Raw genomic sequence first — 18,652 nt, 5'->3', positions numbered from 1 at the left:
TTTGAAATAAAGAAATATTTTAAACGGGTATATATTTGCAGTTGTCTAATACAGTCATACACTGCATAACAATCTTTTGGTCAATGACAGACTGAATATACAATGGTGGTTCCGTTAATGAAGCTGAAAAATTCCTAACACCTAGTGCTATCATAGCCATCATAACATTGCTGAGTAGCATATCACTTACATGTCTGTGGTGATGCAGTGCAAATAAACCTACTATACTGCCAATCATATAAAAATGTAATACATATAATTATGTACAGTATAATGAGAACAAATGACTGTTACTACTTTATGTATTTACTATTTTTTGTTGTTTTTTTGAGGTGTGTTCTCACTCTATCACCCAGGCTGTAGTACAGTGGCACAATCTCGGCTCACTGCAACCGCCATCTTCCAGGCTCAAGTGATCCTCTCACATCAGCCTCCTAAGTAGTTGGGACCACACGTGTGTGAAGCCACACCAAGCTAATTTTTTGTATTTTTGGTAAAGAGGGGGTTTTGGCATTTTGCCTAGTCTGGTCTCGAACTCCTGACGTCTGGTGATCCACCCTCCTCAGCTTCCCAAAGTGCTAGGATTATAGGAGTGAGCCACCACACCTGGCCTGCTATGCTTTTTATTATTATTATTTTAAAGTGTACTCCTTCTACTTATTAAAAAAATTAACTAATACAGCCTCAGGCAGGTCCTTCAGGAGGTATTTCAGAAGGCGGCACTGTATCACAGCAGATGGAGGCTCCGTGTGTGTTACTGCCCCTAGAGACCCTCTAGTGGGACAAGATGAGGTGGAAGACATTAAAATGTCATTAAATTAAGACATTAAAAGACATTAAATGTCGGTGATCCTGACGCTGTGTAGGAGTAGGCTAACGTGTGTGTTTGTGTCTTCATTTTTGAAAAAGAAAAAAAATGTGTGTGTCTTCATTTTGAAAAAGAAAAAAAATGCTTATGGAATATCTCCTAGTCAGGAGACATATAAAGAAAGAAAATATTTTTGTACAGCTGTACCATGTGTTTGTGTTTTAAGCTAAGTGTTGTAATAGTCAAAGAGTTTTAAAAACTCACAGTAAGCTGTTTATTATTGACGAAAAGAAGACTTTTTATAAATGTAGTGTAGCCCGAGTGTACAGTGTTTATAAAGTCTGTGGTGGTGTACAGTAACGTCCTAGTCCTCCACATTCACTCACACTCACTCACCCAGAGCAACTTCCGGCCCTGCAGGCTCCATTCATGGTAAGGGCCCTGTACGGGTGTGCCATTTAAAAAATCTTTCATACTGTATTTTTACTGTACATTTTTAATGTTAAAATACACAAATACTATATTCCATTGTCTACAGTATTCAGTGTAGTAACTTGCTGTACAGGGTTGTAGCCGAGGAGCAATAGGCTATACCATGTAAACATAGATGTGTAGTGGGTTATACCATCTAGGTTTGTATAAGTGCACTCTATGATGTTCACAATGATGGAATCACCTGAATGATATATTTCTCAGAACATATCCTCATTGTTAAGTGATGCACGACTGTTATTTCTTCCCAGTGTTGGGTATTACAGGTAAAACTCCTGAGTGTTTGCCTTATTACTTCCAATAGTAGCTAAGGTTTGTTTGATACATACTTTGCATCTGTTATACTATATAATGGTCACAACAATTCCGTGAGATGAATATTATCATTTTTATTTTATAGATGAGAAAACCAAAGTGCAGAAAGTTTAAATAACACAATGTTACAGAGCTATTGCTACAACCTTGATTTAAATGCAGATTTTTTTTTTTTTAAATGCCGAAGCCAGCATTCTAAAGGAGTGTTTTTGAATGTTGGCTTCTCTAGCTAGGCTGGGGTGTTTTTCGAACTGCAGATTGAGAAGTCTAGTGAGTTGGAACTAGTATAAAAAAAAAATTGAATAGAATGAAAAACACCAGAGTGTGTCACATGTAGTTGGGTATGTAGGTCTTGATGTAGGAGACTTTTGTTTCAACTATGTATTTATGTGTATGTATATATAAGCACATTTCTGTGCATGGGGTAACAATGTAAATGGTATTTCTTACCGTGCCATGGTTTGAAAGCCAAAGGATTGGACAAGGAGGAATTAAGATAAGTTAAAAAAATGGGAGAGCAAGAGGGAAAATATGAACAGGTGAGAGAATGGACAACTGTCAAAGGGACAAAGAGACTCGGAGAGGGAGAGGAAGTAGAAGACAGTGTGGAGAGAGAAAGAATGGACAAGTTGGAGGAAGAGACAGAGATTCAGGGAGAGCTGAGGGTGGGCAAGAGGAGGAAGACGTCATATGGTTCCGTCTGTCATTCTGCTCAGCAAGCACATGCCCCTACTTGATGGCAGAACTAGAGATCTCTCGGGGGATTTTAGTTTTCATACACTTCTTATGCTGTGATCCTCTGTCATTCTCAGTGTAAATCAACAATTTTTATTAAACATGGTTTCTGGCCGGGCACAGTGGCTCACGCCTGTAATCCCAGCACTTTGGGAGGCCAAGGTGGGTGGATCACGAGGTCAAGAGATCAAGACCATTCTGGTCAACATGGTGAAACCCCGTCTCTACTAAAAGTACAAAAAATCAGCTGGGCATGGTGGCATGTGCCTGTAATCCCAGCTACTCAGGAGGCTGAGGCAGGAGAATTGCCTGAACCCAGGAGGCAGAGGTTGCGGTGAGCCGAGATCGCGCCATTGCACTGCAGCCTGGGTAACAAGAGCAAAACTCCATCTCAAAAACAAAAAACAAAACAAAACAAAAACATGGTTTCTAGTTATTATATCAAAAAGACACCTGCACATGTATGTTTATCACAGCACAATTCACGATTGCAAGGATATGAAACCAACGTAAGTGCCCATCGCTGATGAGTGGATAAAGACAATGTGGCATATAGAGACCATGGAATACTACCCAGCCATTAAAAAAAGAGTGAACTACTGTCTTTTGCAGCAACTTGGATGGAGCTGGAGGCATTATTCCAAGTGAAGTAACTCAGGAATGGAAAACCAAATACCGTATATTCTCAAGTGGGAGCTAAGCTGTGGGTACACAAAGGCATGCAGAGTGGCATAATGGACTTTGGAGACTCAGAAAGGAGGAGCGTGGGAGTGGGGTAAGGGATAAAAAACTACATATTGGGTACAGTGTATGCTACTTGGGTGAGGGTGCACTAAAATCTCAGACTTCACCACTGCAGAAGTCACCCACGTAACCAAAAACCACTTGTATACAAAAGCTATTGAAGTTGTATATGCATGTACATGCATGTATAGGTATGTGTTTTATATATATGTACACACATACAGACATGTGCAGGTGTCTTCTTGATATAACGAGTAGAAGCCATGTTTAATAAAAATATGTGATTTAAATATTAATAATAAAAAATAATAAAAAATGTGGCTTCTCCATACCAATATTCCATCTTATCTGATGCTCACCTGAAAATCAGTGATCTGAACTGGTCTGAAGGGAAAATACACTGTGCTGAAATTGCTGAGATAAGGTATGAGGTCCCCATTACACCCCTTTCTAAGGAATTTGCAAAGGTGATTTTGAATGTATGTAATTTTTGTCTTTTGAGCTAATTTTTATCTTACTGCATAGCAGCCTTTTATGTTTTACTGGGAAAAATAGGTTAGATTAAAAACACATTTTAATGTCTTTTGTTTCCAAGACATTCTATATCCGTTAAGTATTTTATTTTCAAAGGATTCTGGACTCAGTTAATGAAAAGCCCATTTTTATAGACATGCAAATTGAGTGAACATTTGTATGAAACTTCCCTGCCTACTGACGCTTTCATGAGAATTCTATTACTAAATCATAGTAGCCACCCTACTAGATTACCCTTATGTTAATTTCACCACAGAAATTGGAGCTCTGTGAGCTTAAGTCTCTTGCACAAATTTTCATCTAAAAGTTGGTAGAGCTAGATTCCAATCTTGATTCTCTGACCTCAAATTTCATGTTTTTCCCACTAGACAGGAAATGGCAACAATAGGTTGAAAAACAGTGTGTTACAATTTAGAAGAAAAGTTTCATTTTTAAGTCTGAATATGGTGCAGGTCTAAAATGCCTACTATTTTGCTGCAGTTGAATATTATAATTTTCTCCTACCCCGACCCAAGGGTAGTTCTTCTGGGTAGTTCTTTTTTTTTTCCCATTTATTTATTTTATTGCATTTTACATTTTGGGGTACATGTGAAGAACATGCAAAGTTGTTGCATAGGAACACACGTGGCAGTGTGATTTGCTGCCTTCCTCCCCATCACCTACATCTGGCATTTCTCCCCTTGCTATCTCTCCCCAGCTTCCCACCCCCCACCCTCCCTCCCCTATTTCCCCCCAACTGACCCCAGTGTGTAGTGCTCCCCTCCCTGTGTCCATGTGTTCTCATTGTTCAACTCCGGTAGTTCTTTATTTCTAGGCCCCCATTAGTAAATTATAGTTTATATTGTTATGCTTTACTGTGATCCATTCTTGGCCTTTCTTCATTGAAGATTGTTAAAAACACCGACTTTATTTTAGTTACTAATAATGTTGCATCAAGTAATTTGAGTAGATGCTTATTGTCATCAGCTTAAGTGGGTATTCTTTTTTAAAATAAGTGCTTAATGTAAGGTTGAGCAAGTGGGTATTCTTTTTTAAAATAAGTGCTTAATGTAAGGTTGAGCACCAGAGTGAACTCCATCTCAAAAGCCATCATTACCTGTTAGAAAAAAATTGTGTTTTCCCCAGCTTGCCAAAATGCTGCTGCTATATATCCTATTCATCTTGTTTGGTCCTACCAGTAACATTAAAAATATATATCTAGGAAAAATGCTGTGGTAGTTTTTCTTCAACTACCTATCCTGAAAATTTTATGTGTGTTGGTTAATAATAGGACTTTTCAGCCAGGACATCTTGTCCTACCTTTGCTCCTAAATTTCCTCATTGTTAATAAAGATCCATGCCTCCAAATGTTAAGATGTTAAAGCATATTATTTATTCTTGTTTCATGATTGTTTCTTACCTTCAAAAGGTAGTTGCTAATGGAAATGTTCCTCCTTTACTCCACTGGTTTTATTTTGCTGAGCGTTTATTACATTCAACCAAATACTTTCAGGAAGCTAAGATTCAGCTCTGCACACCGTAGAATCTTTGTCAGTGCAAGCAAAATATACATCCCTGTAAAAAGACAGGGTATTCTCCCCTCATTATAATTTTAATAACTGGTAGTGTCTGACTGTTGTTTGTTCATTTTTTCAGAGATCCCAGAAGACCCACTTGTGGCTGAAGAGTATTATGCTGATACATTTGATTCCTATTGTGAAGAGAGTGATGAGGAGGAAGAAGGAACAGTGTTATCAGGACCAGAGAAAGAAATCAAGAAGAAGGAACCCCAGCCTGCTTACAGAACAAACCAACAGGTATATGATCTCCCTACCAGAAACCGTGGAACTGTTCAAGGTACTGATTGGACTCTCTCCCAGAGAGTAAAGGAAGTCTTATAAGGTGAAGTTGGGGATGCGGGGACTAGGGTTATTATAATAGCTCCTTGTGATAAGTCTGGCTTTTCAAGGTCCAGAGGCAGGCAGGGCCCTATGGAATTTGGAGAATCTGATCTGGACCATGTCGATGATGGAAGAGCTGGAGTGCACTGTACTTATTGGGGGTTTGGGGGATGGTACACACTGCACAGCACACTGAGGAGGGCTTCGTATACAGCTATTGAATTAAAAAATGCAGGTGTCTCTTTAGCAGAGAGATTTTTTTTTTTTTTTTTGAGATGCAGCCTTGCTCTGTTGCCAGGCTGGAGTGCAGTGGTGCTGTCTTGGCTCACTGCAACCTCCGCCTCCTGGGTTCATGCAGTTCTCCTGCCTCAGCCTCCCAAGTAGATGCCCACCACCATGCCTGTTTAATTTTTTGTGTTTTAGTAGAGATGGGGTTTCACTGTGTTGGCCAGGATGTTCTCCATCTCCTGACCTCGTGATCTGCCTGCCTTGGCCTCCCAAAGTGCTGGGATTACAGGCATGAGCCACTGTGCCCAGCCGGGATTTTCCATATACTTTCTTCTGGTAATGCTCTTTTGGGGTCATATTCACAAATTGAATGGAAATACAAATTTGTAAAGACTGACTTAGTTCTGGGGATCAGACCCAAAGATCCTGGGCTTAGGGGATAATCTTCCTAGCTACTTTTAGCCTCTGAGGATACATTCTTGCTGAAGTGATGAGGTCTCTCTAAGTATATGCCCTCTTTAACTATGGCAAGATTAAGCCTTATATGGGCCATAGGACAAGAAACACCCCTGGTATGTGCTCTCTGTGTTGGGTGTCTGCAAGAGAGAAAAAAGGAAGAGACATATGAACAGAAAGGAGAAAACTTTGGGCAGTGTATACATGCATACCTCATTTTCTTCTTACCTTCCAATTCTAAACTTCCATGAGTTACAGAAGCTTTTATTAACTGAGAACCATTCAGCTACTAAAATAAAAGTCAGCCAAGAGGCATCTAAGTCGATGAAAACCCAGCTAGAGGAGGTGATTTTTGGAGTGAAGATGATTTACTCCAAAAATCCATTCAACCGTTTTTTTTAAATTGTACTTTAGGTTCTGGGGAACATGTGCGGATCATGCAGGATTGTTGCACAGGTACATACATGGCAAGGTGGTTTGCTGCCTTCCTCCCCCCATCATCTATATCTGCTATTTCTCCCCACGTTATCCCTCCCCCCCTGCCCACCCCCCACTGTCCCTTCCCTAGACCCCAGCAACTGACCACAGTGTATGATGCTCCCCTCCGTGTGTCCATGTGTTCTAATTGTTCAACACCTGCTATGACTGATACTATGTGGTATTTGATTTTCTGTTCTTGTGTCAGTTTGCTGAGAATGATGGTTTCCGGATTCATCCATGTCCCTATGAAGGACACAAACTCATCGTTTTTTATAGCTGTGTAGTATTCCATAGTGTATACGTTTCACATTTTCATTATCCAGTCTATTGTTGATGGGCATTTGGGTTGGTTCCAGGTCTTTGCTATTATAAACAGTGCTGCAATTAACATTTGTGTGCATGTGTCCTTATAGTAGAATGATTTATAATCCTTTGGATATATACCCAATAATGGGATTGCTGGGTCAAATGGAATTTCTATTTCTAGGGCCTTAAGGAATCGCCACACTGTCTTCCACAATGGTTGAACTAATTTACACTCCCACCAACAGTGTAAAAGTGTTCCTATTTCTCCACATCCTCTCCAGCATCTGTTGTCTCCAGATTTTTTAATGATCACCATTCTAACTGGCGTGAGGTGGTATCTCAATGAGGTTTTGATTTGCATTTCTCTAATGACCAGTGACGATGAGTATTTTTTCATGTTTGTTGGCCTCATAGATGTCTTCTTTTGTAAAGTGTCTGTTCATATCCTTCAGCCACTTTTTGATGGGTTTTTTTTTTTTTTCTTGTAAATCTGTTTTAGTTCTTTGTAGATTCTGGATATTAGCCCTTGTCAGATGAGTAGACTACAAACATTTTTTCCCATTTTGTTGGTTGCCAGTTCACTCTAATAATTGTTTCCTTTGCTGTACAGAAGCTCTGGAGTTTAATTAGATCCCATTTGTCTATTTTGGCTTTTGTTGCCTTTGCTTTTGGTATTTTAGTCACAAAGTCCTTGCCTATGCCTATGTCCTGGATGGTTTTGCCTAGATTTTCTTCTAGGGTTTTTATGGTGTTAGGTTTTATGTTTAGATCTTTAATCTATCTGGAGTTAATTTTAGTGTCAGGTGTCAGGAAGGGGTCCAGTTTCTGCTTTCTGCACATTGCTAGCCAGTTTTCTCAACACCATTTATTAAACAGGGAATCCTTTCCCCATTGCTTGTTTTTGTCAGGTTCTCAAGTCAATGTTTTTGCTACTATAGAATACATATTGACCTAGAATGGATTTGGCATAAGGGAAACAGGAGTGGGAATCACAATAGAGTAATTTGTATAATTGCAAATTACCTGTCTCTTATACATTTGTTTTCTTCCAGTAATTCAATATAGCTTCTCCTTCCCCAAAGGTGATGAGTGTGGTCTCTTCCCTTTTGCGTTATTTTCATTAGCAACATACAAATTACACTACAGAATTTAGTACTGAGACCTCAGTCATGGTTAACTTTGTGAATTGAGAGAGACCTACTGCTATCTCTCCCGTTGGCCTCTTCTCCCCTTTTCCTGGTCTTACCCTTGACCTCTGAGTGTGCCAAGTATGGCAGGGTCTGCTTAAGTGGTCATCATACCAATGCCTTCCATGTGGGTAATCAGATCAAAGTTGATTGCCCTTCCTTTAGAGGGAGCCAAAGTCACAATGTTATCATTTTGTTGAGAGAAGTGCTTTCAAAAAGAAAAACAGCCATGGACTTCATTGAGATTGATTGCTGAGTTCTTTGTGCCACCTATGACAATCTTTTCAGTAGCAATGTCTCCAAAGAAGTTTTATTAAGCACCTAATTGCTGCTGGTTGCTGGCTGTTTCTCTGCTGTGATAAGCAGAGCATCAATAACACCTTTATCACAGCCATTATCATATTGTTGATGGCTCCTCTGCCAAGTCTGTGGTCACTGAATTGGAACCAACATCTTAGATCTCAGGAGAATTGAGTTTATAGCTGTCATCATAACAGGGTTCTCCACAACATTTGTGCGACCTGTCACTAAAAAGTGTTTTATGCACTCTAATGGACATGGCTTAGGGCTGCAGGTTGATGGATGTTTTTACAGACTCCTCTGTCTTTGCCTTGCTGCCTTGACTATGATTTTTCTCTCCAGGACTAATAAATGGCTCAGGTGTGTCCAGTAATACACAGACTAGGTGGACAATAAAGACTTGACACAGAACTTCCTCTGGAAGGGCTTTGTTGAATGAATGTGGCACTCACTGGGGCTTGTTTTAAGAAGGCTCTTCAGGACTATCGTTTTTGTTCTTCCTAAGATGAAAGGTAGCGGAGGTCTACTATTCCAGTCAATTCTGAAATTCTCAGTGCTTTTTCCCCAAATCAGGTTTTTGAAATTCTCACTGCACAGTGAAGCATTAGGAAAAACAACTGATTTTCTGCTTGGAACGTTGTCCCAGGGGCGGAGAACTGGATACGAGACAGGAAGGCCTGAGATTCTGCTGAGGACCCTTGGATCTGATTGTCCCGATGGTAGGCGACTCCAAGAGTTTCTGCTGTTAGTGCAGTCATTAGTTTAATCAGATCATAGTAATGATAACAATAACTGCTAGTGTTTCCAGTACATTCATTCTATGCTTAGTACCTTGCATGCTGTGTCAGTTCAGGCACTCCAGGAAGCAGGTGGTGAGACAGAATTAGAAATAAAAAGGAAATGCCTAACAAGTAGGTGGGAGGAGCCGGGTGCAGTGGCTCAAGCCTATAATCCCAGCACTTTGGGAGCCTGAGACAGGCAGATCACTACGTCAGGAGTTCACCATATTGACCAGCCTGGCCAATATGGTGAAACCCTGTCTCTACTAAAAATAGAAAAATTAGCCGGCTGTGGTAATGCGATCCAGTAGTCCCAACTACTCAGGAGGCTGAGGCAGAGGAATGTCTTGAACCTGGGAGGTGGAGGTTGCAGTGAGCAGAGATCACACCACTGCACTCCAACCTGGGTGACAGAGCAACTCTGCCTCGGAAAAAAAAAAAAAAAAAAGGTGGGAGAAGCCTGAAACCGTACTGAGATATTTGAGGGAAAGGAAGGAAGGAAGGAAGGAAGGAAGTTAGGTAGGTTGGTTGGATAAGAACCTCAGGCTGCAGTGCAGTTCTGATAAAGGCTTGGCAGGCAGGCTGGCAGGCAGGAAGGAAGGTAGGGAAGGAGGGAGGGAGGGAAAAAGAGAGAGACCGATTGAATGAGAGGCTCATGCTGCACTGCAATTCTCAAAAAGTCTTGGCCAGGCTAAGAGGGAGCCCAAGGTCTGTTGCTGAAGTCCAGCACTGGGAAAAATGGCCCGGCCCTAACTTCTCCATAGTGCTCACATTGCCTGGGAGCTGCCTGGGAAGAGCAGGGCCTCAGTGTGGATCCAGAAGGCCTTGTAGCCAAGGGCTGTGAGATCACTAGGTTCCTTGCAGCAGGCTCTGTCTTGAAGGGACTTGTAAGTGGCATAGCTCATGGCTGTCACAGATGTATTATTTCATTTAATTCTTGCAACAACTATGATGCATATATTCTAGATGAACTGCATCAAGCTAGAATTTAACTGGCTGGAATTTAAATAAGGGAGAAGGCAGGGGTAAAGGAGAAGGTGAAGGTGGGAGAATGGAAGGGATCATGACTTAGGGATTTCATGTGTCTCTGCTGAATACTCCAGAGTGAAAATGAGCTGAGAGATATAAATCCCATCCCTCTACCACATCGCAATTCCTGCATCTCTCAGATTGTAAGCCTCTTGTTGCTTTGAATTCTTGTAGATTTACAGTATTTAAGATACATGTTTTTCACACAATCTAGTCCCTAAGTGCAAGTCAGCTATCTCATTGGCTCAAAAAAGAAACAGCAGTGGAGGATATTTCAAGTGCTGACTTTAAAACCTAGGTCTCTTGAAAGATGGGACTGTGACATCCTAACTCCACACAAGAGGAAACTAAGGCATAATGGAATGAAGTAACATCTCCAAGGCCACACAGCTAGTAAGTAGTAGAACTGGACTGTATGACTCTATTTTTAGCATCTACTTTATACAGTCTTTCCTCTGCACAACAATTATAATATCTTCTCCTCCACTGATGACAGAGTAAATGCATTAGGTGCAAGGGAAGAGCTGCAGGGCCATTCCATTAGCTGATACTCTGGCAAGACCTTTTTACTAAACAGAATTACTGTGCTTTGTACAAGGCGAAATTTAAACCAGTTCTAGGAAGTGTGCTGAGTTTTGTAGACCATGCGACAGACCTTTTGTAGACCATGCGACAGACCTTTTGTAGACCATTCCTTCTGGTTGACAGGCCTTTTGTAGACCATGTGTGGCTCAAAGGAGTGACTTCAAGGTGATAGTTTCCACCGCTACCCCTGTCCCAGCCCTCACTTCCATCACGACTCTTCCCCCTTCTCACTCTCCCATTTCTTGTCCAGATTAAAGCATAGCTCATTGCTGATCAGATTGGGACCAGTCAAAGCTTACTTTGAGATACAGCACAGTGGGCTTTTTTTTTTTTTTTAACATTATATCACTTACTTCTCTTAACAATTTGATATGCTATTCTTTATTTTTTCTTCTGACTTTTAGGTTCAGCGGGTAGATATTTGGGCTTTGTAGAAAGTCTTAAACCCTCAATATCTAAAATTAGACCTATTACAGGGTTTAGGATCACACCTACATTTTTCACTCCAAGACCAAAGCATGGAGAAAAAAGAGAAAGGCAATAGGGTGAATAAAGGGCAAGGCAAAACTGAGCAGGAATGCAAAGAGTCTGAGTGTTCCCTTCAGTATGAAGATGGTGAGGTCACCAGCCCCATGGTCTCCCTTGGTGGTGGCTGATCAGAGGTCCACAGGTCAATGGGCAAATAAAGGGACAGCGACCTGCACTGTGAGACGCTCTGTGCTCTGCTGTGCTGCTTCTAGAACTCTGGGGTGAGAGTGGTGAGACACAGCTGATAAGACTAGTTGTGATGGACTCTCTATTGCTTTTCCTTCCAACAATCTTCCCCCTCTGCTGACCTACAAGAATCCCTATTTCCCTAGCTATCATGAGAGCTGAGGTGTCCTGAACATATGGTGCACAGAAAGCCTGCAAAAAATGTGGAAACCATCCTAAACAGGGCTGGCAAACAGAAAAATACAAGTCCCATTCAACTGTTTTGTAATTAGAAATTTGGTTTAATTTTCTGACTATTTCATTCACCTAGAAAGGGAGAGTAAATCCCATTTCATGGTGTGCAGCCTGGGAGGAAAGGGTTGTGACACATGGGGACCACTGCTGGAGTGCATCTTTCCGCCATAACCTGGTAATTTGGAGGCACAGGGGTTTATGTCAACCCTGAGAAAACACTAGTCATAGTAAGACAGAGTCACCTTGCAGCATCCAGGTGTTGTTCCAAACCCTTTACGTGCCTTATCCTATTCATACTCACAGCACTTGATGGAATTAACATCTGTCACCCCATTTACAAATGAGAAGACTATGAAACAGACAGAATAACTGATTTGACCCAGGTTACCCCACCCAGTGACAGAGCTAGGGTTTAAACCAGCAAATATTCATTATACCAACTGCTGAGACCAGCTCTTTTGTGGAGATCGCAACCCAGGCGGTGCTGAAGGAATTAAGAAACAGAAACAAAGACATATGCAAAAGTGGGAATCAGAGTCGGACATCAGGGGACTGACAGCATTTCCAGCTGAAAGCCCAGAGCAGACTCGGACCCACGTATTTATTCTTTGTGAACAAGTGAATATTTTTAATAAGCAGATGTTCAGTGTTTTTTCATAGAATAAAGATAGACTAAACAGGCAGATAGTGCCTGTTCACTACTAAAATAAAAATAAGCTAGAAAACACTATGTGCGAGTCAGCAACAGGGACAAGGTCATGTATCCTGTGTTCTGAGCACTGGTTTAACTAGTGCATGACCGGTTCATACTGCTTACTATTCTGTAACTCACAGAGCAGCTTTCTGCTTGGGGACAGCTCGCTGTTCCTTGCCATCGTTTCTTAGTAAACAATATATAATTCATCACACACACGTCAAGACCTTTTCCCAGCAACCAACTATTAGGAGTTTGGAATAGGTATAGAACTTAATATAGAAGTTGGTAAAGGAGAAGTAAAGGAGATGCCTGGGACCTAAGTGACAGCTCTAAAGTGTGTGAAAACGGACTACGAGCTGATGATTTTAAACCATATTTAAATCACAGGGCTAAGTTTTTCACTTACTCCGTAGGATTTTTTAAAAAAGTAAATCTAGAACTAGAGTCAAAAATAGAAATCTGCAATAAAGAACCGTGTCTCACAATGGCTATCTTTTGGACTGTGAAAAATTCTTCCTCTTTTTGTGGCAATAAACCTTCCTTACATTGCAAGACTTTCTTCTCTAGGCTATTGTATGTATAGAGTGGAAAGAGATTAAGTAGTTAATAAAGAGCAAGTGGAGGGATTGATTAGAGGTAGCATTTCTTTCACTCCACTGGAGCTCTAGAAACGGATTGTAGCAGAGGGAGTACAGGCCTCACCATTTCCTGGAAAATCCATTGCCCTGTGCTGGAATAGGTGTTATGTTGCCGGTCTGTCAACCCCGCTTTATTTTTTCTTCTCTTCTTCCTTTACATTTCTAAACCATAGTTCTAAATGTCTAAAGAGTTCTGTCATTGGATGCCTGTGAATGTCTTTGAAACCCTAAAGCAACCCCACAGGCATTGACTTGCCGAGAACCTGGGCGTTAATAAGAGACAGCTGCAGTTAGAAGGTTTTAATAATGCAAAGTAAACAAGGCATTAGCAGTGAAATGTAGACACATTGACAGTCACGTTTCAGCAATTCTGAGTTCAGTGAAGAGGCTGTTAGTCTTATGGGAGCTAGGGGGCTTGTTGGCAGTTTGAGTTTTGCAGATGTGGCTCTGTTTTCCTCTCACTGCACACACTTTAAGGCAGAAGTCCACCATCCGCAGTGAGATAGGAATTATGATATCAGCTTCCTGATTTCAGGGAAGCCCTCACAAAGGCGCCATCAGCTCTGTCCTATGGTTTTGTGCTAAACAGCATCCTGCCTTCCTATGAATTATGAATGCATATAAGCAAGGTTTTGGCTTCTAATGAGATCAAGCTGAGATGTGAGGTACATCTGAGTGTGAAGAAGATGGACAAGGTCACCTTGATGTTCGGGTTTCTGTAACTTAGTGACATTTTTTCAGGGCTGTTCTGGATACCATTTGTGGGAGAGTAGGTAATAGTTTAAAAATGCAACTTGCAGAAAAAAAAGTAGGTGGGGCTGAGTACAGTGGTTCACACCTGTAATCCTAGCACTTTGGGAGGCCGAGGTGGGAGGATTGCTTGAGTTCAGGAGTTTGAGACCAACCTGGGCAATATAGTGAGACCTAATCTCTACAAAATTTAAAAATTAGCTGGACATGGTGGCGTGGTGCCACCAAGCTACTTGGATGGCTGAGGCTGGACATCACTTGAGCCTAAGAGGTCGAGGCTGCAGTGAGCCATAATCAAGCCACTATGCTCCAGCCTGGGCAAAAGATGAGACCCTGTCTCAAAACAATTTTTTTAAACACAGCATAGATGAGTTATTTTTGGGTCATTCATTTATGCATCACATATTTGAATGTCCTAAGCACTGGGTATATGGGTGGTGAACACAATAGACATAGTTCCACGTTCATGGGCTCTCATTCAGCCTTACATATTTACATAGCATTTATTGATTGACAGCTTCTAAATGTGTGCCTTCCATTCTTCAGTTCTATTTTCACAGAACTTTGGACTCACATAACCAGTCTGCCTGGGAGTGGGGTTAGGAGTCTCTAATAGACATCCTGAAATAAACGTGTACAAAAGAATTCTAGACTCACATATCCAGTCTGCCTGGGAGTAGGGTTAAGCGTCTCTAATAGAAATACTGAAATCAGCATGTACGAAAGTTAAGCCCCTCATATACTCTACCCTCAGTCCAAATTAGCTCCTCCTGAGCCAACCTTGACTAACATCTTTTCAATCACATTCACATCCAGTCAGTGAAGCAAAACCTATTGGCTCGACCTTTAAAGTATACTTGGAATTTGACCATTACCTAGTACCTGAATTCCTACTGCCAAAGCCACCATCACCCACCTGTTACGGCTTCTAACTGGCCTCCTAGTAACCTTCCCATCTCACTCAAAGCAAAACCAAGTCTGTAGAATTGCTTTCCAGTACCTCATCATCACCACCTCACTAAGCCCCTCTCTTCCATCAATGCAAGAATTGCCCTCACTCACTCCACTCCTGTTATATTGGCTTCTTTCCGGTTTCTGGACCACATCAAGCATGTTTCTGCCTTTGGAAGCCTTGAGTGCTCTTCCCACCAGATATACAAATGATTTGCTCCCTCCCTGTCTTCAAATCTCTGCTTATATGTCATCTTATCAGGGAGAACTCTGATCACCTTATATAAAATAGCATTCACTGGACTGAGAATTCCCTCTCTCCTCCCCTACTTTATTTTCTTCCACAGTCTTTATCGCCATCTGAGTTGCCACTATTTTCTTGCTTCTTCATATATGGCCTATCTCCCTCTACTAGAATGAAAGCCAGTAGAGCAGATGTTCTATTTTTTTCACTGCTGTGTTCCCAGCACCTTGAACAGTATTTATCACTAGAGAAAATACTTAGTAGATATTGTGGAATACATGAATGAATGAATGCAGTGTAGAGTCTAATGGTACAGGTAGCCAATTAGGCAGGACACAAAGAAATAAGAGCAACTAGGAAATGAAGAAGCTGAAGTGATAGAGGAATGGGCATGTGGGGGTAAGGGAAGATCTACTAATAAGGGAAATAGGGAGAGTCTCTAGGAGATGACTTTTCAGCCCTGACCTGGAGGATGGAAAACAGCCAGCCCTCGATGTGACAAAAGGGAGCTGGGAGAAGAGTGCTTCAGAGGGAGGGAACAGAGAGTTTGGGAAAGCTCCAGGTTGTGAAAACTCTGGACAAGCTTCAGAAACTGCATAGTGAGCAAAAAGATCATATGAGGTTGGAAAAGTCAGACCAGCTACAGCTATGCATGAAGACCTTGTAAGGAGAGTGAATTTTATTTTAGTCATAGGCCAGTGCAGTGAAGGGTAACAGAAACAGTCTTACAGTGAGTCTATGGTGATAGAAATCAGAACAGTGCCTGGGGAGAATGGGGATTGGCTGGAAGGACGCCTGAAGAAACTGTTGGGGATGACAGAGATATTCTTTACCTTGTTTTAGGTGGTGTATACACAGGTTATACATTTTTGAAAACTCATAGAATTGTACCTTTAAGATCTCGCATTTCGTCATGTGCAAATTTTATCTCAATAAAAATAATGCGTCATTAATAATGACATCAAAAGAAGAAAAACTACAAAAAAACTACAACAGAGTTGGAATATTCATGCACATAGATGAGTTCTGTAGGTCCTCAGCTTGCATTGAGGCCACATCCTGGCTGCTTGTGACCAGCACATGGCCACGGCTTCAAGAAGGTCAGGGTGCACTCATATAAAGTCTCTCAGGAAAAAAGCATGGGTCTAGAGTGACTGTGGGTGAGGAGGGAAGAGGCTTTACACATTTTGGTGGGATTTACATCTCTGTGGGATGACTCTGAGAGGGGAGGTGACCAAGAGGTGAAAGAAACCAGCCCCTTCATACCCTCGCATCTGTTGACCTAAGGTTGAGTGAGGACATGCCTGGAGTCTGAGCAAGATGAAGCTCATCTGAGCACTTCTTCGTAGCTGGGGCTGTGACAGAAGATTATGCGTACTCTACTCTAGACATTTATAGGTCTGTGCCTGCTCGGGATTGTTCAGCAGATGGAGAATATGGTGTCAGGCCTGGCAGCACAGCATGAAAGCATGCATGCATCTATTCTCACTCACTTGGAGCAGTTTTCAGCTGCTGGAATCATAAGGACACTTCTGTAGCTCTGAACCTGTCTATGTGTGTGTTGACATGTGCCAAGCCTTCTCTAGATATGCCTTCGGGAGTCAATATAGCCCCCCAGCCAGGAGAGTGCTGTGGATGCTAGATGTAGACAGATGGCTGAGTTTCACACTTTCAAGGTGAAGGAGCAGTGAGCAGAAGAATAACCTTTTGGGAGACTCTCAAAAACATCTAAAGATAGATATACAATCTCTAAGGGACTGCTGGTGCCCAAACTGAGCTCTCATCCCCAACTAAATTCTTGTGGCAGCTAGGTAGCTTTTATTCATTCAATTATACAGTCACAATTCATTTGTTACCAGACAGTATACACAATATTATATATAGTTATCAGTTTACAGATATCATTCCCTTAGTTAGCCATTCAGCTTCAATGAGAACTGTATAAATGGTTTTCACTTACCTCACTTTCAAACAAAACCCTCTCCCATGGGTTTATCATCTCTGACTTTTTAAGTTTCAAACTTGCTCAATATCTTCCTTAACCAAATCATTTTTCATGTTTTCTGTCAATGTAAATTTTTTCCCCTTTAACTCATTTAGCGAGTGGAAGTTCACCGTGGATAGTGGAGGAAGGAAGCATATGGCATCTTATGTCTGAAAGCCTTGCCTTCCTCTGGCTCCTTTCTTAGAATCTTTATCCACATAAAGGCTAAGTGTTCTTAGACTTGGGAAAACAAACCTCTTAGAACTAGGCTTCTCCCATGAGTGAGTTTTTATTGGTTTGTTCCCTAGTAGGTGTGGCAAAACCTCTTTCTTACCTTGCTGCACCCTTTTCATTAGCGTTGGCTGCGGCTTGGACAGTACACCACGACCAAAGTCTCTTAGATAAGTGACCGCCAGCAACAGCTTGAGAAACAAACTGTGTCAGAAAAGGATTATGTTTCCCCAAGTGGTAGTTTGAGGTTTCATCTCTCTTCCTTATCTTTGCGTACATTTGACACATAATTGGTTTTAATATTTTCTGAGTGAAATACAATTGGATAATGAAGTGACACATTTTTCTTTCTTGTGAATTGGATTTTTCATTATGACTAGCTCTAGGGTGAGGAGATGATCTGGATTACTTTGTCAAACAACTGCCTGATAACTAAATGAAGATCTACATGATGTGATTTTTACAATCCTGTGAAGACCCCATCCTTCTTTGACATTCCTACTTGCTGCTGCCTAAATTTTTACTATTAGAAATTAATTCCTCTGATATGAGGTTATATGCCTTGTGAAACACAAATATCCTGAGAGAGATAGCACGTAAACCTTATCAACCGTTTTCACTTTAATGGATCTGTCATATCTGTTCTTGACAGGGAGCATATTTTAATAGACAGGATGATGAACATATATATGAAGTTATATATTAGCCCCTTGTGGAGAAAATGTACTAGTTGGGATGTACAGGAGTGTAGAGAAAAGAGTAAGAGCAGAGAAAGAAGGAGGTTCCTAAATTGTCATACTCCTTGACCCAATAATTCTATTTCCAAGTGGCCAACCTAAAGAAATAACAATAAACATGAAACAAAGATAGTCACTGCAGTATTATTACAACAAAATAAAATGAAAGCAATCTAGATGTCCAATGATAAGAGTATGGATAAATACATATGATATACCTTTAGGATGCAGTGATCCCGCCATTAAAATTATGCATCTGAAGAATTTTTAATACCATCAGATAACAGTCCAAGCAAAATTGTACATGTTTGTATTTTATATATAGAAACATATACCATGCATATGTAGTATAATCTCAAATATCTAAAAGATGGTCATGCATTTATAGTATAATCTGAAATATCTAAGAGATAAATGTATATAGAAAAAACTGACTACATATGTTTATGTGTATGTGTTTGTATTAATAGCAGTGGGATTGGGGGTTTTATTTTCTTTGATAATTTTCTGTATTTTCCAGATTGAAAATACATGTGAATTGTTAGAGAAAATATTATTTTTGATATTTATATATTGACATTGTGTAAAAGGGGAGATTCCTCCAGATATGATAG

The 18,652-nt window shown here is 40.9% G+C and overlaps 1 protein-coding gene across 5 annotated transcripts in view; it reads left to right on the top strand.

Moving 5' to 3' along the window:
• The window catches only part of NEK11 (NIMA related kinase 11), a 308,049-nt gene that overhangs the window by 176,619 nt on the left and 112,778 nt on the right, over positions 1-18,652 (top strand). For all 5 annotated transcript variants that reach the window (XM_032266836.1, XM_032266829.1, XM_032266853.1 and 2 more), the window contains one exon: positions 5,264-5,424. In XM_032266836.1, coding sequence (XP_032122727.1) covers positions 5,264-5,424 — 161 coding nt within the window. The remainder of the gene's footprint in view (positions 1-5,263; positions 5,425-18,652) is intronic.

The sequence above is a fragment of the Sapajus apella genome, unplaced genomic scaffold (genome assembly GCF_009761245.1).
Source record: "Sapajus apella isolate SASKATOON/1434 unplaced genomic scaffold, GSC_monkey_1.0 scaffold4, whole genome shotgun sequence".
Lineage (NCBI taxonomy): Eukaryota > Metazoa > Chordata > Mammalia > Primates > Cebidae > Sapajus > Sapajus apella.
Note: the sequence above shows the minus strand (reverse complement) of the source record. Positions and strands in the feature narration are given on the sequence as shown.